Genomic DNA, 22477 nt, shown 5'->3' on the forward strand with positions numbered 1-22477 from the left:
TATAAAAATATAAATCATATAAATCTTTCCATGAAAAGATTCCTATTTGAAGTCCAAAAATGTGTAAATTGAATTCGAGGGAATTGACGTATGCGATAAGGCTATGCACTTGTGAATTTTCTGCCGCCATCTCTTTCAAAACTTCAAACCTTGAATTGATTTGTCAATTTGCGAATTAAATAATATTAAATTCATAAGAATATTAAATTTATATGTAAATATTTTTTTTCGGTACATTTACGGATATAGACTTGCCCGATATTTGTGTCCGAAATATATATTTTTTTTAATCATAAAAAATGTGTTAATTTGAACTGAAGATATAAAATGTATGTACAAATACGAAATATTACAAAACCTCGACTATATAACAAAAACTGCGATATGATAGAATAGGCAAGAAATGTAGATAAACGTTACATTGAGGAAAAATTAAAACAAAAGAAGTAAAAACAAAAACATTTTCTTTACTTGCTTACTTACTTATATTTCCTTATTTACAAGTAAATAATAAAATAACAAATTAATACATAAACTCCGAATTCGGATTATTTTCCGTTCGGAAAAGCAATCGTGTGCTCGCTTCGTGGTTTCAGCATCTTTTAGTGACTAAGCGCACGATTGCTAAAACTAAAATTTAGTAAATAAAACAAGTATGAATTTAAGTCAACTTATATTTTGGGTAGATTTATTTGCTTATCGGCCATTGCGAGTGGGCGCTATTGTATATTGTGCGCGTGGTCCCGGGACAGCAGGAGCAGGGAGCAGGTCGGCCTACAGGTACCTGAAGACCACGGGAGTCACCGGCGAGCGACGCAGCTCGTCCCGCAGGGCGCGCACCGCTCTCAGCACGCTGTACTGGACCTGGCTGAGCTGCTCCCGCACTTCTCCTGCAACATCGGCATAGCGTTAGGTCTTACGCCTACCAACGTACCGAGCTAACTCGCCATTCTATCGGATTGTTTCTTATAGCAAATATATGTCTCAAGCTAAACTGGCAGTACAGTCCTGGTATCAACCATAATGTATGGAAGTGAAGCGTGGAGTTGGCAAAAGAAGAAAGGCAGATTGTGTGGAAAAACGTTATACATATGACAGCATTATAAATGAAAATATTAGAAAGGAATATTTGCCTGAATATATACCTGAAAAAAATCTTTAAGGCGGTATGGACATATGGAGCGGATGGATAGCGAAAGAATGAATCTGGGAATCGAACCCGGGACCTCTGGTCAAAGGTCATTACGGAGGTGCACATTTACAACTAATATCAAATATTTGATTTCTTTGAATTGAAGAATTTTTTGTCGTTTGATGTGCATATTAAGTATTTTGGATAGTCCCTCCCCCAGGAAGGAGTTCCTCCTCCAGCCCGTCCCCAGATGGGGTTGTGTGTCAGGCCGGAAGAGTGTGGCGCTCCAGCCAGTAGTGGCAGTACTAACTAGCTTGGCAGGCCCCGATGATGTGGCGGCTCACGGAGGCGCGCGCCGCCAGCTCGCCGCGCTCCGTGCGCAGGGAGCACAGCGCGCGCTGCTCCTCGCGCACGCCCTCCTCAGGGGCAGGAGCAGCAGCAGGACCAGTACCGGGCTCCGGCACGCTCCTCCCTGCAACCGAACCGCACGCTACAGGCCACACTCCACCCTGTGCCATGTTATGTAGACTCTCGACATGAGTTTCTAATAATAACACGTACATGATATATGGATAATGTGTATACTCTACCTTCATTAGCCATTGGAAGATGACCGCTTGCTGTCGATTGTGTATTCGTATTGTACGAGTAATGGTGGATATCTAGAAAATTTAAGAAAACATTTTTTTTTAAAATTGTTTGGAAATTATACAGCTCGTACATAATGATAAATGCCAATTAAACAATTCCATAGGGGGCTTGCCCACTACATGGAATTACACGGAATTGTCCAGCACGTCAGTTAGCGTTTTAAAACGAGTATTTGCTTGGATCGGCTTGTGCTTTTGTCCATGTTGCGCGTAAATTCGATCACGCTAAACTGTCGTAGTCGCTTTCATTTTTCAAAATTGACAACAGCCGGACGGTAGAATTCCGTGTAGTGGACAAACGCCCATGTGGTATATGTTATGAATACTGTTGTATATTAAGACAAGGGTGTATTTGAATGTGTGTGCGTGCGTGCGTGCGTGTGTGCATGAGGGTGGGAGTAAAAGAGTGCGGGTAGTCACCTGCGGAGTGGAGGGCCGGAGCTGCGCCAGAGTGCGGCACGAGCACGCACACGCACACGCACGCCGCCACCAGCAGCCAGTCCGCCGCCAGCATGCTCCTGTACTCCTGTACTCCCGCTGCTCCTGCAACAGCCAACCAGCCCGAACCATTAGCAGAGGCACGCCAACCCGCCCCTTCTCTCCTCGCGCCCGCCCGACCTGACCATGTTCCCACTCCCGACCTGACCGAGTGGTCCCGTGGTTAGTGTCGCGGACTCTTTTCAATTTCAAGTGTAATGGTCAGCACGCTCGGCTGCCGTTCTGGCGGTCCCCGGTTCGATTCCCAGGGGGGGTCAAATAAGTGTGTATAAAGGAATTTTTTACTCTAATATTTATTCAATATAACCCTGAACTGGTACCTGAAGCGGATGGCTAATCACCTTTCCTTCATGTGTTAACGATCAAGATAACACTGCGTTTATATGATACAGTACCTTATGCACCACCGGGGTGCGGATAAGGGTTTGAATGAATGAATGAATGAAAAATACATTAAAAAGTAAGCAACAATCTCAAAGATGTGGGAGAATCCCGCTTCGGAAAACTCCTTCAGACACATGGAACAGATCAATATCCAATGTAATATATTGTTCAGCATGTCTTCCTACAGGCATAACCATCGGCAGGTTAAATGCTTAAATGGCCCTCCTGAACATTTCACCTTTTGTTAGTTGGTCATTTTCTCCGGTACGACGACGATATCTTTCTACGAAGTATTTATTGATGTTGTGGGAGAACACTTACCTGGGTGAGGTTTATAATATCACGATTTTTTATTTATTTACTTTTAAAAGCAGATCTATCAAACTGCGACAGTGAACATTTGGTGGTTTGTCGGGCACTACCAATTCTGGATTCTGTAAGTATACCGTAAATAGACACACGGCATTGTAACCCCTTTACCACCGGACTGGATGACGAGTAGCCAAATAATTTATTTGTTAAAACCAAATAAACGATCAAATATGTTATCCTTCTCAAAATCTGGGAATAAATTATTATCCTTCTTTATTTTAATTCAATTTCAATTTCAATTTATTTATTTTCAATTAACATATCCATTACAAACTAAAAAAATTAAAGCGTATACATTAAAATACATACGAATACATACGAATATGCAAAAACTATTGCTAAAGGTGTAGAAGAATCCCGCTTCGAAAAATTCCTTCAGACACATGGAACCGATCAATATCCAATGAGATATAGCGGTATATGTTCAAATAGCGGTAGCTCTTCCTACAGGCATAACCATCGGCAGGTTGGTCCCGTTTATAGGAATGGGAAACAATCTATGCCGACGCTGTCTTAGGTAACTATCGGGAACATACAGACCGATGCTCCGGATAGTTTCAGAATTGTCCATCATACCGCGCAACAATCGATAAAAATGCCTCACCAAACACACATTCCTTCTAGTCTCTAAACTGTTGTAGCCAAGCATACCCTGGAGGAACTGGGTCGGGTAGAGCCAAGGATTATAGCCGTACTCTCTCATTTAGAGATACCTCAGAAACTTCTTTTGGACTTTCTCTACCATAAAAGAGTACTTAAGCTCTTCATGAGCCCTCTGACCTCTACTGCTGGATATAGACCTCTTCCCCTTCTTTCCATTTCCTCCGGTCGGTTGCTGCTTGCAGCCAGTTTCTATCTCCCACAGCGACTATGTCGTCGGACCATCTCTTTTGGGGTCTTCCGACACCTCTTTTGTTCTTCCAAGGTCTCCATCTTAGAATTCTCGGGGTCCATCTTGTCTCGCAATATGTCCTGCCCACTGGCATTTGAGTTTTGCCACGCGATCCATGATATCCTCTACTTTGGTTATTTTCCTGGTAACTTCAACTTTATTTTATCTCAGGCTAAAACCAAGCATGGATGTTTCCATGGATCGCTGTGTGCACTCGAGCTTCTCTGCATTTCTCTTTGTCAGAGCCATAGTCTCTAGTGAATATCGCTCATTCCTTTCAAGAACGTCATAAATCAAAAATCGTCAATTTTCAGTTGTGCATGTTTTCGGAATGCCTAGAAAACTTACTATATCCCAGCAAAAGAGGCATATTTTTAACTTAATATTTACCCGCTACAGGGCAGAAAATGTTGTTTTTGCATTTTGAAGAAAATGTGTTTCTTAATTACTTTTATAAATAAATAAAATATTTTTCAAATGTAGAAAAAACCTTCAGGTTTTACCTAAAAAGATCTGTTGCACAGTAAAAAGTTCAATAAGTGGCTTGATATTTATTTTTAATACATTGTGTTATATTTTTAAACTTTAAAATCGTTCTCCTGAAAAATCAAGTATTTTGATTTATGACGTTCTTGAAAGGAGCGAGCGATGTGTTTACTGGCAGTATGCAGGATTCGTGAATAAATTAAGGAAATTTAAAGATAATTTTACGCACACATAAGGTCTATTTAACGCAAACATAACATATGTACAAATCAAATCTTTTACGATCAGGATGACACTGCATCGTGATGTCCTCGCGGCACCTTGTGCACCGATGAGGGTTGGAAGAAATCAGAAATCTTAATAGGTTCCCTCGGGACGGAACGGGTTACACACTTGAAACAGCTCGACCAATTAGCTTGTAGGCAGATATTGGTGTAGGTACGAATATATCCCCGTCATTGATATCATCATTATTTTCGCTTTAATAATTATCAAAACGAACAAAAACACAATTCAAATTGTAAAAAAAAACTACCTGTGGCTCAGTCTCGCTAAATGAAAAAAAAACACTCAAATGAGTGTAAACACTCAAACGAATATAATAATAATAATAATAAAACCCTTATCCGCACCCCAATGGTGCATAGGGCACTGTGTCATATTAACGCAGTGTTATCTTAATCGTTTACACATGAAGGAAAGGTGATCAGCCCTCCGCTTCAGGTACCAGTCCATGGTAATATTGAATAAATATTACAGTGAAAAAATCACTTATATTTATTTTACCCCCCTTGGGAATCGAACCCGGGACCTCCAGAACGGTAGCCGAGCGTGCTGACCATTACACTACGAAGACAAACGAATATAAACGTATTATAATTTAACAATCCTTGTGAAGCAATGAAAATATTAAAAAATATGTTTGGATTTTATTTATTGATATCTCAAATATAGATGAATAATAATATGAATGTCTGGGCATTCACAAGAGCTACGATTTGTCATTGGCTGGTGCAAGTGATCACTTCTTTACACACTGTGTAACATTCACCATCCTACCCGTGATTGACGAGCACACTACTCGAATTTTGAACGTTGTATTTATGCTACAAAAGAACTATTAGGCGATTATATGTATATATGTATGGTTGAATTCAATAAGTTTTTTAGCAGCACAAACCTTCATGAATATCGATAAAAATAATGTACGTGTTTCATACGGAACTAAATTCTCTCACATAATGAGAGGTGAAAAGTATGCCATCCTACAAGTGGTCATAAAAGGGAAGATTGAGGGTCGCAGAGGGGTTGGAAGAAGGCAGCTCTCCTCCTGGTTTAAGGACACTCCAGAGTGGACCGGGATGAGACGTGTGGAGGAGCTGCTCCGTGCTGCCCGGGACAGGCAATGTCTCTCCCGGCAGGACACATGAAGAACAAGATATCAAAATGAGAAATGTGCGCTTTATATATTTTTTCGTTTCAATCAGTTGAGCCACAGGGGCTTGGCCAGGTACATATAGTTTTAATGAATTCCATATACAATTAAATTATAGTTAAAATTCCACTTTAAGTTAGGAGTAACAATCGGCGGGTATATATGAGGAGATGCATGAACGTGGAAGAGGCGAAGAATGTTTCCAAAGACAGAGTGGTGTGGCGTTCTATTCTCTCTGCCTACCCCTGCGGGGAAGCGGCGTGATGGTTAGTTAGTTAGTTAGTTAGTTAGTTAGTTATACACAATTAAAACATACCACAAACAGACCGATTGCCGCATATGGGATAGAAACCAGAGCAGACACAGCGAGAACCGAATCTCTTGTAAGTACCTTAGAAATGAGGATATTTACACACTTGTGTGCGAAGGAGACGTGTATTTTACTAATATCGCTCACTCCTTTCAAGAACGTCATAAATCAAAAATCGTCAATTTTTAGTTTTGCATGTTTTCGAAATGCCCAGAAAATGTAGTATATCCCAGCAAAAGCGGCATATTTTTAACATAATATTTACCCGCTACAGGGCAGAAAGTGTTGTTTTTGCATTTTGAAGAAAAGGTATTTTTTAATAATTTTTTTAAACATACTAATTTTTTTTCAAATGGAGAAAAAACCTTCAGATTTTACCTAAAAAGATCTGTTACACAGTAAAAAGTTCAGTAAGTGGCTTGATATTTATTTTTATTACATTGTATTATATTTCAAAACTTTAAAAACGTTCTACTGAAAAATCAAGTTTTTTGATTTATGACGTTCTTGAAAGGAGTGAGCGATATGTGAAGCCGCGTAATCAGAGAGAACATGGCATAGTTTGCATTATGTAAAAATACTGCGAATATAGATTTTTGCCTAGTACCTCTTCGACGCACGCTAATTATATAATAACAATATTGTTACTATAATATATGTATTAATCATGTTAGAGGCATTAGCCGTTCAATAAATCAATTTAAAAAATAACCGGACACACGTCGAGAGACCGAATAAGGAACACGGAAATTGGAAAAATGACCTACCTACGGAGGATATAGTCAGATGGGGAGGACAGAGAAGACGATTCTGGAATGCCCAACAAGACTGGCCCAAATTGCTTTTCAAGAGAACCCACAGATCCGAAAATCTATAAGAAGGAAAAAGAAGATGAAGAATTATATGGGTAAATATATAAAATTCAACTATATGCTTAGATAATTGAATTCGAGTGGCACCGGAAGCAGAAAATTCACGATGTTTGTTTGTTTTTTTTTTTGGTTTTTCAAAGCCATTCGTAGCCAATATTCGTATATTGGATCACAACGGGTTGAATATTAGGCCAATAAAACTGAATACAATAATTTATGACCCCTAATTCCATTAGTTCCACTCTATTTTACAAAAACAATAAAAAAAAACAATTATTTCATACTGCCCGCTTGTGATGTACTAACAGTCAAGAAAACCTATCCCTGGGAAGCGATTATATTGTCACAAGTAACAAGCGCCCGCACTCGATTATTTTTTCAGGTAACCGACGTACTACTCATCGTGCTATCTTCTTCATGCAAGTACCTGACGGACATCTATCTCTTTTGGTTCAATTTTTAGGTTGTTCATCCCTCTAGCGGACGAATAGGATATAATCACTCGGGAGGAATATCCGATTAAACATACTCAACCGATAAACGATTGTGTAATGCTCATGAAGTTTTTTTTTAATTACCTAACGTCCAAGTGACTCTGAAATCTAGCTACGGCTTATGCTACACCGTTTATCATAGCCCTACTTATACTACAACTTTAGAAGTTTTATAGCCTGTTCATACTTGTGAGTGAATTTACTACGATAAAAGTTACCTACCATAATTTCATGTAATGTAATTTGTGAGTGAAAATTCTTGGCAAAAACACTCCCTATCTCGCTAGAGGCACGAGTTTAGACAGTTCAATGATTCCAAGTTAGCAATAAAGTTTAATTATAAATATAAAAAACTTGACTTTTTTACTACTTGAGTATTATATTGCTACGACTAATTTTGGAAGCAACAGATGCTTCTTTATACGGGTTTAAATATATACCGGGAGATGGAAGCATTTGTAGCTTCTGAAACTAGTCTTAACAATGCAATACTCAAGTGGCAAAAAAACCGTCCGCCTCCGTAGTGTAATATGGTCAGCACGCTCGGCTACCGTGCTGGAGGTCCTGGGTTCGATTCCCAGGGGGGGGGGTTAAAATAAATATTAGTGTTTTTTCACTCTAATATTTAATCAATATTACTCTGGACTGGTACCTGAAGCGGAAAGCTGATCACCCTTCCTTCATTTTCATGATCAAGATAACACTGCGTTTATATGATGCAGTGCCCTATGCACCATCGGGGTGCGGATAAGGATTTGAAGAAGAAGAAGAAGAAAAAACAAATGTTTTATTTATAATTTAATCATATCTTACCTCAAAACGGATCCTAAAATAATAAATAACATAGCAATGAAGTTACTTGGGTAGGTATATAATTTGTTTAGATAGTAAAATCCAACTTCTGACGATTTTTAAGCGTGCTTATTTCTAGCAAAGTAATACACATGCTACTAAGTAGCGATTGCTCAAAAATCACATGCTTTTGTGCTAATATAGAGCACGTGTATTGTACCTTTACAATCGCCTCCTTTACGAGTGTGGAGGCGCGCCTGCATCGGGAGCCGTAGCGCGTTCTAGCCAGGACGCACTCGTTCGAGCAGAACGCAGCTGCAGGTCGCGAGACGACATCAAACGCGAGATGACGGCGCACCCGATGACGTCAGGAGTCGCTTATTTATAGCACCTTCATCTGTGCGCGTCCTGTCAGGTGCCCTGGCGGTCCTGATCCCGCCCAATCTCGCAAACCATATTCCGGAGCCAGAAGATCTGTCTTTTGCCCACACCTCGTGGACCCTTCAATTAAAAATGCTCAGATCTCTAAGTGCCGCCGCCTGTCGCCCTTAAAGAGGAGACTGACCGGAGCATTTCGTCGTAACATAACGTCGTAACATCGCTCGCGGCGAGCATCACCGAGCATCCCAAACTATGGATGGAGCGCTCGGCTCGCTGTACTGAATGCCTGAATGCTCGCATCGTAACGTGTTACTTTACGACGAAATGCTCCGGTCAGTCTCCATCTTTAGACGTCGACTGCCGGCTATCTCTCCACCTTCGAGTGGACCATAGACATCACAAATAGAGCCGCCAATATTTTAGCAATGTTACCAATATTAAACTAACCCCATCGTTTCTGTGATGTCATTCATTGCCAACTTACGAAAACAACGTATTTACGAAGCCGAATTTTCCACAAGAAAACGACGAATGAAAATATTGATTATACCGGCTGTTATAAACACTTTACGAATCTAATACAATCCTTTACAGGTTGAGTATGTTTTCGCTACCACTGCTTGCGGTGTTTGTACCAAAATGTTTAAGATGAATATAAATAATCTGACTTTTAAATAATTTTTAACAAGCAAATAAAGATTAGTCGGACATTTTTAATTTCAGTTGCAAAAGAAGAAAGGGCCACCCGGCATTATCAAAACCTCCTACAATATAAACTCTCTAAACACAAGTCGCCCACTCCTTTCAAGAACGTCATAAATAAAAAATCGTCAATTTTCAGTTGTGCATGTTTTCGGAATGTCCAGAAAATGTACTATATCCCAGCAAAAGAGGCATATTTTTAACTTAGTATTTACCCGCTACGAAAAGGTATTGTTTAATTATTTTTTAAATATACCTACTAAATATTTTTCAAATGGAAAAAAACCTTCAGGTTTTACCTAAAAAAATCTGTTGCACAGTAAACAGTTCAAGAAGTGGCTTGATATTTATTTTTAATACATTGTGTTATGTTTTTAAACTTTAAAAACGTTCTCCTGAAAAATCAAGTTTTTTGATTTATGACGTTCTTGAAAGGAGTGAGCGAAGTATCTACTTTATTAGAAAAATAGAAACGTTGTATTTGAAATGTATTGTATATTTACCAACTATTTAGTATTATTTAAATATGTATTTTGTAAAAAAAATCAATACATTTATATTTTTTAAATACCTAAAGTAATTGCCAATACCATTTTGCGATTAATATAATATTGTATATTATAAGCCATCTCGATAGTTTCTGAGGAAGCCTGTTGGCATGTTTTGAACGGGTGGAACCAATGAGTGAGGAGAGAACAGTAATTTTGGCAAATGTTGTGGAAAATAGGAGCAGCGGAAGACCGAGGCATGATCCAATACATATTTCAAATGGTCGGGTAAATCAGTATAAATGGCGGGTATGTATGAAAGTTTGCATGAATGTGGAAGATGCGAAGATTGTTTGCAAATACAGAGTGATGTGGCGTTCTACTCTCTCTGCCTACATGCGTAGGCGTTAAAGCGGCGTGATGGTTAGTTTGTTAGAAGTTATGTAGAAATGGTATTCAATAAATCCAATGTAAATTGACAGGTGACATTTCAAACTAGAATTTGTGATAAGAATCCTAATGTATGTGCTCATTGTCTTAATGTAAGTACACATGTTTGTTATACAGGATGTGCAAATTATATATATATATATATATATATATATATATATATATATATATATATATATATATATATATATATATATATATATATATATATATATATATATAACGTGGTAATATTTTTCTTTGTAAATTGGGTGTAAATAATATGTAAAGTGGGTGTATAATAATAAAATAAACAATGTGTTGCTTTGTAATTAAAGTTTACTCTTAATTTATCTTTATAATATTTTTCTATCTATCTGATTCTGACAGTTCAGAATATTATATTTTTTCTATCGGATGTCTTTTGTTTTATTCTGTGCGACGCATGCGACATCTGGTGGTAGAACTGTTTTATGTAAGTACTATTTGTAAGTACTTATTAAAATGTATAGGTAGGTACCTAGGTATTTTATTACATATATATATATTGGGTGAGTCCACAGTCGGCTTTGGATGCAGTCGCTATTACTATTAGTAAGGAGGTTGGGCATTTTAAAGAAGCAGTTTGTGAGCATTTTTACCTGCCTTAGATCCCTTGGGAATGGTCCCACCCCGAAGGGCACAGCTGTTCCTTTTTCAACCCATGCTAGTTTGAGCATCCTTCTATACCGCCACATTTGGAATGCTCCCACGTAGTTTGGTTTTTAAAGAAACAGTGTCTCGTTATTTTAAAAAAACCTGCTGTATATAATTTAGTTTGTATCTAAAAACATATATAAGCTTTTGAAATACACTCAGTATTGTCGAAGTTCTTTGAAGTAATTCAATTATTTTAAATACAACAATGGCGGCCTTATTGTGCTTCTTACTAGTATTGAGCATTGCGATGTTGGGATCTTGTGCGGGTCAAGCTGACGGTAAGTAACCAATATACTAGTATAAAGTATAAAAAACCTGTAGTACACAACTATGACACCCGCATCACTCACAACCAAGGGTTGATGCTCCCGAGAGTGAACAATAAATATGGAAGTAGAACACTTCAATACATAAACTAACTAACTAACCATCACGCCGCTTCCCCGCAGGGAGAGTTGAATGCCGCACCACTCTGTCCTTGCAAACATTCTTCTCCTTTTCCACGTTCATGCATCTCCTCAAACATACCCGCCGATTGTTTCGACTCCTAACCTGACCACTTTCAAGTATTTGGCATACTTGATCGTGCCAAGTTTTTCTCGGTCTTCCTCTGCATAGTTCGGAGTATTTTTAATTTGTTGCCGGCGAAGGTAAGAGGGGAAACTAAAATATGTCACCCGCGTGATGCGCGGTGGAAGTGTACTCCCGACGTTCCGCGTGATGCCGGCAATCAGCCACACTGAAGCACCGCCCCGACTTCACTTCAATACTTTTAAGACACTTAAAAACATTTCTCTACATTATGAAAAACATTTCTGCTTCTTAAAAACAATGCTGTATTATTACTTAGCCTTCCCGGTTGAAACCGGGGAGCTCGTGGAGCAACGCGTCAACCGCGAGGGGCTCGGGACGCCGACTTCTTGCCTTCCTTGAGGGATCCTTCCCGGGCCGAAGGCAATAAAAGAAAAAGTCTCGGAGGGAGGAGAAGATAGTTAGGTTGCTAGGCCAACCTTTATCTCACGCTGGGATAGCGCCTAGGCTGGAAATTTCCCAACATCTGGCTCGATCCTGTGCGTGCTTCTAAACAATGGGCGGTACCTGGAGCTGACTGAGGCTTCAAGCTTCAGGCCGACCCTCGCGACAATTTGTCTAACGAAAATAATGTTTTAACAAAATATATTTTTACTATACGGAACTGAATTTTCGACCACGCTTAAATGCCTCATATCAAAGTTTTACATATTTTATATATATGTTTATATGTTTGTAGGTGCATCGGCTCCTTTGAAGGCGCAGGACGAGTTCAGGATGCTGTGCGAGCATCTGTCTGCAGGCAGCGGTGTCGCCGACCAGTGCCACATCATCCAGCAAGCCACCGCCAAATTGGAAGAAGCGCTGGAATCAATCGGTAAATGTGAATCAGTTCAGTGTATCGACCACATAACTCCTTCAAGTTAGTGATCGGAATGCAGTCGGCCGGTCCATACAAAGGAACGGGTCATAAAGATTAGTTATAACTAACTGATATATCACACACACAATATCAGAATGAAAGAATTCTTACTCCTCATTACTGAGGGTTGTGACCCTTGTGGAAGCAATGACTCTTCTCCAGTTGTCCCTAAACTGCGCTGCAAGTAGCGCTCCAACCGCATTAAATAAATCGGTCCATCACGTGAGGATCTTCCTCTCCACGCTACCAATCATAACAGCCATACACAGGGTCGCCAGGTCTTTTCCAAATAAATACCGAACATTGAGCAAAAAAAAGTTTCAATATTTTATTTATATTATTAACTTAAAATACAAAGTACCATTGCAATGGTAACTGTGCACTCTTGTGCACAAGAGCAACTAGCTAACCTAACTTATAAAAATGTTATTTTTATTCACTAATGCACGCTTCCAGCAACGTCTTATTTGCTTTATCTGCCCCGTGCATTTCGCAACATGTCAGACTGAAATTACATCGTATACATAATTCAGCCTTCACCGTGTCCATACTTCATTTATTAGGGCTGTCCTGCACTCTGCAATCCACTGTTTTCATTAGCAACGAAGGACCAAATAATCTTATCGCACTCATTCTCACTGTCTTTTGATAGTATTCCAATCAAGCAACAGCCTTTCGACAGCTGGAAACAAAGTTGCCCATCGAACTTTTATATGAGCATGATATTTTTGGTTAACATAAGCATTATTTATTATGAAGAAAAATTATATTAATAAGAAAAAATACCAAACCGCCGAATCGAGATAGATTGAGAAATGCCAAGATCAGGGAAATATGCGAGATCGAAGATGTCGTTAGGTGGGGAAGGCAACGAAGAAGACAATGGTATGCGCATGTGAGGAGAATGGAACCATCCAGACTCCCCCACATCGCATTGTACGGCCAACCCCATGGTAGACGACTCCCGGGCAGACCACCAAAGAGATGGGCCGATAGCTGGAAATCGACGTCGCAGGAGGCTAACCCCTCTTAAAAACAGGCCGCAAGGCCTATAACAAGAAGAAGAAGAAGACCAAACCGCCCATACTTCAGTATTTTGTCATACTGAACACCGAACACGGTGCTAAAATACCTGACGGTTCTGTAGAATACCGAATACTGGTCAAACGTATTTGTAAGAAACCAAAGTCAAAGTACTAGCGAGGTATTACTGATCATCTTCCAACGCCTGCCGCATAACACTTTCCAACTCCATGATTGCCATTTCTTATTCTAGCCGATTGGACCGGTGCCAACACGAGTCCGGAAGACAAGATAACTTACGGGAAGATCAGTGCTCTGGTGAAACACAAATTGAACATCATAAGGAACTCTCTCAGCGCTTCAGGATATCCAGCAATATCAGGTACCGGCAACAATTCACTAATCCAATAATTAGGGATACCTAATTTAAAACATTAACCTTCCATTACGGTGCTAGAACACTTCCGGTGTACCGATGATATGTACTGTGTACACCATATAAAAATGTGATTTAAACTAACTAACAAACTAACCATCACACCGCTTCTCCGCAGGGGTAGGCAGAGAGAATAGAGCGCCACACCACTCTGTCCTTGCAAACATTCTTCGCCTCTTCCACGTTCATGCATCTCCTCGTACATACCCGCCGATTGTTACGACTCCTAACATGACCACTTTCAAGTATATACTGGACTTGCCATGTTTTTCTCGGTCTTCCTCTGCCTCTTTTCCTAATAATATTCGCCTCATAAATTTGTTTTACCGTTCTTTCCTCACTCATTCGTTCTACATGTCCAAACCATCTCAACACACCTTTCTTAATTTTATCGATAATGCTTATCTCAGCTTTGCATTCCTTCCTTATTTCACTATTTGCACATCTATCATACATCGTTTTGTCGCACATTCTTCTGAGAGATCGCATTTTGACTGCATTCGGTCTACTTTCATCCTTCTTTTGCCAACTCCATGTTTCACTTCCAGGAGTTACATTAGAGTTGGAACCAAGACTCTGTTGTGCACTGCCAGTTTAGCTTCATAATGTGATTTAAAAATGGGAAAAAAAATTCAAAGTTGCATCGAAATACACGCAAATGGAGATTCAAAATATAGATTATCCTTATGTTACAGGTCTGATGCAGAATTTCCGAGTGTTTGGTATCCCCATGTCCAAGCTCTGGGCCCTGTCCATTCTACTAGATCCTTTTGAAATATAGATTTCAATTTATAACTGTTTAAACTCGTCCAACTTGACCTACTATTATATTACTGACTACTATTATAAGTACTTATAATTGATATATTATCATTAAAAAATATATTAAAAAGAGAAAGACTTGTGTTTTTATAATTTACAAAAATACTGCATATTATTTTTTGACATCTCATCAAAGATGAAGAAGAATATGGAAGTCTGGGCATTTACGGAGCCGACGACTGTCATAGGCTGGTTTAAGTGTGGACACACTCAAAATGTTGAAAATAAATTAACTGGTCAAATTATAACCTAAAACCTAACCTAAAATAATAAAAATTTATTGATTATTGGATTGAATTCTACTTTTATTTACATATACGAGGGTTGTCTGAAAATTTTCCGACCTAACAATGATACAAGTCTTTTTTTCTTCAAATTTATTTTTATTTTTCTACATAATCTCCTTTTACATATATACACTTCTCCTAGCGATGCTCCCATCTCTTCAACCCGTCCAAATATTAGTTGGCATCTTTCCCTGCAAAATAGTCATTTATAAAGGTGATGGCCTCCTCATTCCATGAAAATCTCTATCCTCCGAGCGCAATTTTTGCTTAGGGAAAAAAAAAGTCACTCAAGGCTAGATCTGGTGAATAAGAAGGGTGGTCAAGTAGTTCAAACCATAATTTGGGAATTTTTGCCATAGCAACCGCTGAGGTGTGAGAAGGCGTATTGTCTTGATGAAACATCATTTTTTTCTTTTGCAAATGTGGCCGTTTTTCCGTAACTTCTGTATTCAACTTATCGATTTATGATGCGCAGTATGCTACTGTAATAGTTTTTTTCTTTTTCTAGGTAATCATGAAAATAACTCCGTGACTATCCCAGAAAACAGTAGCCATCACTTTCCCAGCCGAAGGAACAGTTTTTGCCTTTTTGGGCCCGATTCCCCCTTCGCAGTCCACTGTTTGGACTGTATTTTGTTTCTGGAGTAGCGTGGTGTATCCAGTTTTATCTACAGTTATTATTAGGTTCCAAAAAGTCTAAATTGCGCCTAAATTGCGTCAACAGAGCGGTGTAAACATTCATTCGCAGCAGTGCGTAGAGCAGCAGTAGGCAGTGCGGTGTGAGAGGAACGAGAGTCAGGCAAGTCATTTGGCTGAAAATAGACAAACATTGTGTTGCAAATAAAAGTTAGAAGAAGTGGACAAAATATTGTGCACAAAATATTGGGAATGAACAAAACTGGTTTTAATATTTTGAAAATGATATTTTCAGGTGTTTCCTAGTATGGAATATAATTGGAACTTTGCAGAGATTCATGAAGGTATCTGCTATTTGAAAAAAAAATCAGCCAAGCTGATGAAATTTATGAACAGTAGTGTAACATATATTCAACTCTCTGACTCCGACTAATAGTGGGTAGAATGGTGAACGTTACACAATGTGCAATTGATCACTTGATCCGGCTGATGTCGACCCCGACTTCATTGAGAAGAACTGCACATCTTCTGTCTTTGCAAACAATCTTCGCATTTTCCGCATTCATGCGTCTCCTCATACATGCCTGCCCAATATTCCCACTCCTGACCTGACCACATATTCTTCAGTCTTTCTTCGCTTCTACTACCAACCACATTTGCCTCATAAATTTGTTTTACTACTCTCATTTGATTCACTTGCCCAAACCATCTCAACACACCTTCCTTAGTTTGCTGGATAGTGCTCATCTCAGCCTTGAACCCATTTCTCATATCACCATTGGAACATCTACCGAGAGATGGAATTCCGACTGCATTCAGTCTACTCTCATCCTTCTATGCTCCACTTCCATACAATACCAGGACTGTACTGCTTAGCTTTCTCTGATGGGGTTTTATTTGCTAAAACTGAATTCAGCGCATCATTCACCCTCTTTTCTATATATTTATCAATATTAAATGATCCTAGTGTTCCTTGTTTGGGAATCCGATGTAGAGTATAATATTTGTCCGTCATATTAGTTAAAATGTTGATTTAGTTTCTCGCACTTAACAACAATACTCAGTACCCGGGTCTTGGCGGTGTTGCTGTAGAGTTTCCAGGGACGGGGCGGGGCCGGCTCGGGCAGTCAGGGCCTCCTCCAGCTCCTTAACTTTCTGCTCCAACTCGGCCATCTTGCGTTCTGAGGAACAAATACCAAGTCACTTGTCATCTCATGTCTGCGGGTTGAAAAGCTGTCTTCGTGTATGTAAACTTATTTTTGAAGATTCTGATTCAGTACCCGTGTCTTGGCGGTGTTGCTGCAGGGTTTCGGCGAGTTCATCTTGCACCCTTTCCAGGGACAGGACGGAGCTGGCTCGGGCAGTCAGGGCATCCTCCAGCTCCTCAACTTTCTGCTCCAACTTGGCCGTCTTACGCTCTGAGGAACAATTAGTAAGTCGGTATAGTGGGATCGCCAGCCGAGCCTCCTATCCGCAGGTCGGGAGCAGTCTGTAGGGAAGGGAGAGAGGAAGGACAAGAAACACATGGAAAATATTTAATTTTTCATAGTTTTATTATATTTTACTTCTTAATATTTCATACTTTGTACTCTTTATTGTATTTTTCTAGTTTAAATTATATTTTATACCCACACACAGGATGTGCCCAAATATTTATAAAATAGTGTGATGATGTAAAGGAAAAATTACAAATAAAATAATGATAAAGGCATTTTATTTATTGTTTCGGCATTAACTTTGTGGTAAGACATGTTACAATAATTAAAGAAAACACTTCGTTTTTTACCACTTAATAACTCAATTATACAGACCTGAATGATGGAAGTTTAGCTTCTGAAACATGTAGTCTATAATTAAACTCAAGTGGTAAAAAACGAAGTGTTTTCTTTAATTATGATAAAGGCAGTCGGACTAGGTCTCTACTTTACGGTCTCCTATTAACAGACTTCACACTGCATGTCTGGAAAGGCAATATTAACATTGTTAGTATAACATGCTCTGTGATTGGTCATTTAGACCTGCATGCTAGTGTCGTTAGAAGGACTAGAGTGAGGGCAGACCGAGAACGCGTGTGATTAGTATATTGCGCAGTGTTAGCGGGTGAATAGTGCTATGCTGGTGGTGTATAGAGAGGCGGTAGACACAAACCTAGCTACTCACCGAGGGAGTGCAAACACCAACATGTTTTATATTCATCACTTTAAAATGACACATTCTTTGCACGATACAACATTAGCTATATCCATAACACGTTCAGTCCAGCAGATATTAGGAAGAGTCCTCAACTTATTTCCTGTAAAACATCGCCTCATTTTTGGGAACGGTATTTACTTCTTATGTTTTATTTTGTAGCGTACACACATCTACTAGTAAATGTATTGGTCTAGATTCAAGTAGGTGCTTATTTTGGGTATACATGTGAAAGTGTATGGTTAGTAGGAAATGTTTACACTCCATTGGCTGTGAATACATTTACTGGCTTATACTTACTGCCTATTTCCAACTCCAGACAAGCTACTACTTCCTCGTGACCACTATTTTTAGCCACGTCGAGTGGTGTTAGACCTAAAAACATTAAAAAATTATAAAATAGTTTCACAAGAGCGGAGCTTGTACATTAAGCCTGGATACCCTCGGCATCTTGGTGCGAAATGAAGATAGAATGACAGAAATGACTTGTTCACTGGCAGACATTGAATTGTTATATGAACAATGTGCATTATTCAGGCATTTTGGAACAAATAAGTAAAGCAATTAATCAAGACTTACCTATAGTAAGTAACCAATAAAATTTAACTACAAGTCCGCTTTTAAAAATATTCCCATTGCATGTTGTGATGCATTCGTTTTCTTTCTCTCCTTTAAATTTTATTTTTGAATAAATGTCAGACCATAACAGTTTTATTTTAATCTACATTTGACCCGATGATGGAATGATTATTCCAAAACTGGTCATCACAAAGAAGTATTTTTTAAAGTAGTATTACACAAAGTGAAGGATGAATGATGAGGAGGCTGTACTTGTACTATATCGAGTATTCCATATTCCTTATATAGAGAGCAATTCGATATTATTGCTGGCACATAAAGGTCTTTATGCACCGTTTGCAAATAAATGTATATTTCCGTTTCTGCTAGTTAGTGATGATTCATGTAACCTATATACCATGGTGTCCTGTATGTACATTGCGTGTGTTGGGCATATTACTACTGCTACTACTAGTTACCATCATTATCTCCCAGATCTACTGCAGCTCCACGCTCCAGCAGTTCCCGCACTACCGGGAGGCGGCCCCACCATGCTGCCCTGTGCAGTGCAACCTGCCCTGTAACGGAGGATGTACTGTATATACAGGGTGTACCACATGCTGCAGGACCCCAATGCCAATAATTTGGTGTCATACATGATAAAAATAGTGAAGGACATTGGTAATATAAACCAAGCTAGGACACAAAATACCCAACCCTCTTCTAGTGGAACGGAAGGTCTGCTGAGGACAGTCAACAGTCCGCCTTCTCCTGAGGAGTGGAACGCGGTTTCCTCTCAGCAATGAGCAAATGCTGAAGTTCCCGATTGGCCCACACTAGATTATCCCTCCTGTTCCCAATACAGATTCAAATAAAAACATATTTTTTTAGTTAGAACAAACAAAAATCCACTTAATGATCTTAATGATCGAAAATCCACTTAAACCTTCCCCTCCCGACGATATGTATTCACTACAACTTGACTTTCAAAATGAGAGTATCAATATACAATATAATAGATACAATCTCAGAATTTTTATATTCCTCCGTAATACATTATTAGATTAAAAACCAATATTTTTAACTTTTCCACTTTATTTTTATTTGACCAGCGACCGGGTTTCGTCGTTACCGACATCATCAGACCAGTCTGATGATGTTGGTAACGACGAAACCCGGTCGCTGGTCAAATAAAAATAAAGTGGAAAAGCTAAAAATATTGGTTTTTAATCTAATAATATATTAAAAATGCAATTCCATCACGAAGTGTCAGTGGATAATATAAATCCTCCGTAATACGTTTACGTGTTACATAAAAGTATTATTATATAAAGTTATTCATTTGCAGCGTTGGAAATAAATGAATTGTAAAAAAATGGGGGATAGAATCACCGATACACAAACGTTCCTCAGAGTACCCATGCGTGCGGCACTTCACGTGTACGCCGCTACGCTCACAATAACGTTTTGTACAAAGGAAGTTCAATAAAGAAGAAATCAATAATAATAATAAGATCTTCTATTCTGTATAAGTTCTCTACCTCGTCAGCAAGTCCATTAGGAAATATAAAAACCAAACCCTGCCGGAATATTGTTTATGTATGTTATTCGAAATGAGGGAGATACATATATATATATGTTTGTGTCATACGCATACGCACACATGTTACAGAGTCCGTGTAGCGGGACCTCAATACCTATTCAAATAACATTCCCAGTGCCTTCTATTCCTTATCTGTTTCTGAGCTCTTTCACCTACGTCAACTGGATATCACCGATCTGATCACCCCGCCTTTGTATATTTAGAATTGAGTTTGATGCGGTGCCTCACGCACCACTAATGCCAAATCTATATCCCAAGTCCTCTATACTTCCATTGTATGAGTTGGTCATATTAATACAGCTACTATTACAAAAAAAAACTAATAAACAGTTGCACTTACCCCACATATCTAGCAGATCTACTGTAGCTCCCCCCTCCAGCAGTGCCCGCACTACCGGGCGGCGGCCCTCCCCCGCTGCCCAGTGCAGTGCAGTGAGCCCTGTAACGGAGGATGTGCTGTATATACAGGGTGCCATGTAGCAGGACCCCAATCCTATCCGAGTAACCTTCCCAGTATGTTGTATTCACCAATAGTTTACAGTTTTTGCATGTAATTATTGATTTATTGGATAATTTACACAGCACCCTTTTTGTGAGAAAACTCAATGGCATAAGTAACTAAATACTTGTTCTTCACATCATTTTATAAAATATAATTGCTGATAGTTTTTTAAAATCTTTTTTTTAAGTGTTTTCAAAAATAAGATCTAAATTATAAGACAATAATAAGATTTTCTATTATGTATAAGTTCTCTACCCCATATAGTCATTCAAGTGGAAATAAGGATTAAAAGAAGAATGAAGTACACAGTAGTGTACCTGTATTGCTACTCGAGTAGTGTGATATTAGATTGAAACAAATATTAGATTGAAAAAATGATATCCATATAGTAGTTGATGGGTATATGTACCAATATTAGAATATTATACTTTCCTCATAGGGCTAGGTGGCCCTAAGAGGCAACTAAGAGTTGCGGTAGATCGGGTTGGAGCCTAGAAACGAGGGAAACACGCTCGCTTACTACAAACTATCTGTAAAATGAATGTTGGAAATGCGAGCCTTACACAAAGCGAGGCTGACGGTATTCAGTATTCTAGCCATCGGACCGGGGACCTGGAGCGCGGTAACCAAACGCTCTAACCACTGCGCAACAGAGACGGAACATTGAAGAAGCTTTTAGCGGCAAGTAACTGCCCTCCCAATACCACTGTCCGAGGCACGCAGTTAGGCAAATATATATCATCCGGGAATGTCGAGGAACCAAACTAGCTTGCAGTGATAGGTGTCTTCAGAGCTAACCATCTTTTTATACTCAGACTTCCATATAGAAGTCTGGGTATTCTGGGTATTTATATCGCTTTACTAACATTACCTATTATTGCTACATTCCTCGGATTAATAGTTTAAATATTCTTGGAATACCTTACCACTTTTATTTTCATAGTTTACATTTACACTATGTTGTTTAAGGAGAGTGTTGACCTTTGCCAAATCTCCCTTTCGCGCTGCCTCCAGTAAATCTTGCCCGGACATCTATAGAAATATAAAACCTTTAAATTATAATAAAATACAGCCATTCCATCACCAGGTTCAACCCTTATATGCAACAAAATGCATTTAGTGCCACAGAAACGACAAAATAATTAAACTAACTAACGAAATGGGTCAATTAGCTAACAATGATGAATTCTCACAGCCTTATGTTTGAATAAACTGAACCTTTCGGAACACGCTTGCGGAGTCACACGGAATTTTACCGTCCGGCACGTCAGTTAGCGTTTTAAAACAAAGATTGGCTTGGATTGGCTTGTGCTTTTGTATATTTTTCTTTGGGTCAGTGCTCTTGATCATTTTTCAAAACCGGACTGCCGGACGGTCAAATTCCGGGTAGTGGACATCACCCTATAGCTACTTAAATGTCATGTCGATAAGAAATAACTACCTGAACTTTTAGAAGACAGGACTTCCCCCACTAATGGGCAGTAGAAAGGGTTGTCAACCGACAATTCCAGATTCCCAGTCAAATAAAACTAATGCGTAAAAAAATATACGAGTATAGTTGTCGTTTAATTTTATAAAATGCCAAGAAATGACAGCACACAACATTTTTTTTTAATGTACAGCAAGTTAGAATATTGACTTACCGTTTTGTGGTTGTGATGCTGGTGGTACTGGTGGTACTGGTGGTCCTACTATGAGAGAATGACGCCTAATGTGATGTTTTATACTCGACGCGTTATCTCGGAGAGTGCTATCTCGGACGACGCTCCGCACCGCATCCAGCACCGGAAACAGCCACCGAACTCACAGAAATTAAGTTTTCTCTCGGCCTGGAGCGCATTATCGTATTTTATATTGATTTCTATGAGAAAAAATGTTTCGGTTAGCGAGTAAGATGCTGGAACGAATTAAACTCTTTATGAGAGGTTCCGCTGTATCTTAAGTCTACTGA

The 22477-nt window shown here is 39.1% G+C and overlaps 3 protein-coding genes across 3 annotated transcripts; 1 reads left to right on the forward strand and 2 right to left on the reverse strand.

The window, feature by feature from the left end:
* Window positions 1–364: 364 nt before the first annotated feature.
* LOC148303606 (uncharacterized) lies at window positions 365–3075 on the reverse strand. The gene is made up of 5 exons (XM_088269687.1): window positions 2986–3075; window positions 2203–2325; window positions 1723–1794; window positions 1443–1604; window positions 365–890 (listed from the first exon to the last, which is right to left on the reverse strand). The coding sequence occupies exons 2-5, from the start codon at window positions 2294–2296 to the stop codon at window positions 775–777; spliced, it is 444 nt and encodes a 147-aa protein (XP_088125813.1). The 5' UTR covers window positions 2297–2325; window positions 2986–3075; the 3' UTR covers window positions 365–774.
* A 7616-nt stretch (window positions 3076–10691) lies between these two features.
* On the forward strand, window positions 10692–14947 carry LOC148303607 (uncharacterized). The gene is made up of 4 exons (XM_088269676.1): window positions 10692–10829; window positions 12287–12424; window positions 13746–13874; window positions 14624–14947. The coding sequence occupies exons 1-4, from the start codon at window positions 10763–10765 to the stop codon at window positions 14707–14709; spliced, it is 420 nt and encodes a 139-aa protein (XP_088125802.1). The 5' UTR covers window positions 10692–10762; the 3' UTR covers window positions 14710–14947.
* A 170-nt stretch (window positions 14948–15117) lies between these two features.
* Window positions 15118–22195, reverse strand: LOC148303608 (uncharacterized). Its single transcript, XM_088269675.1, has 8 exons — window positions 22170–22195; window positions 21453–21558; window positions 20365–20463; window positions 18901–18999; window positions 18164–18238; window positions 16954–17091; window positions 16741–16854; window positions 15118–15849 (listed from the first exon to the last, which is right to left on the reverse strand). The coding sequence occupies exons 2-8, from the start codon at window positions 21556–21558 to the stop codon at window positions 15842–15844; spliced, it is 639 nt and encodes a 212-aa protein (XP_088125801.1). The 5' UTR covers window positions 22170–22195; the 3' UTR covers window positions 15118–15841.
* Window positions 22196–22477: the final 282 nt, after the last annotated feature.

The sequence above is a fragment of the Brachycentrus maculatus genome, unplaced genomic scaffold, assembly GCF_059751285.1.
Source record: "Brachycentrus maculatus isolate JH-2025_06_01 unplaced genomic scaffold, ASM5975128v1 h1tg000360l, whole genome shotgun sequence".
Classification (NCBI taxonomy): Eukaryota; Metazoa; Arthropoda; class Insecta; order Trichoptera; family Brachycentridae; genus Brachycentrus; species Brachycentrus maculatus.

What these genes read in the sequence shown, in the direction of transcription:
- LOC148303606 (XM_088269687.1), bottom strand. Translation starts at nt 2,296, where the DNA reads ATGCTGGCGGCGGACTGGCTGCTGGTGGCGGCGTGCGTGTGCGTGTGC. An exon ending in TCCGGCCCTCCACTCCGCAG is followed by an intron (nt 1,795 to 2,202) that starts GTGACTACCCGC and finishes TAAATTTTCTAG; the next exon opens with ATATCCACCATTACTCGTAC. An exon ending in CATCGGGGCCTGCCAAGCTA is followed by an intron (nt 891 to 1,442) that starts GTTAGTACTGCC and finishes CCGATGTTGCAG; the next exon opens with GAGAAGTGCGGGAGCAGCTC.
- LOC148303607 (XM_088269676.1), top strand. Translation starts at nt 10,763, where the DNA reads ATGCGACATCTGGTGGTAGAACTGTTTTATGTAAGTACTATTTGTAAG. An exon ending in GTACTTATTAAAATGTATAG is followed by an intron (nt 10,830 to 12,286) that starts GTAGGTACCTAG and finishes ATATGTTTGTAG; the next exon opens with GTGCATCGGCTCCTTTGAAG. An exon ending in AGGATATCCAGCAATATCAG is followed by an intron (nt 13,875 to 14,623) that starts GTACCGGCAACA and finishes CTTATGTTACAG; the next exon opens with GTCTGATGCAGAATTTCCGA.
- LOC148303608 (XM_088269675.1), bottom strand. Translation starts at nt 21,558, where the DNA reads ATGTCCGGGCAAGATTTACTGGAGGCAGCGCGAAAGGGAGATTTGGCA. An exon ending in AGATCTGGGAGATAATGATG is followed by an intron (nt 18,239 to 18,900) that starts GTAACTAGTAGT and finishes TAATGTTTTTAG; the next exon opens with GTCTAACACCACTCGACGTG. An exon ending in GCAACACCGCCAAGACACGG is followed by an intron (nt 16,855 to 16,953) that starts GTACTGAATCAG and finishes TTTGTTCCTCAG; the next exon opens with AACGCAAGATGGCCGAGTTG.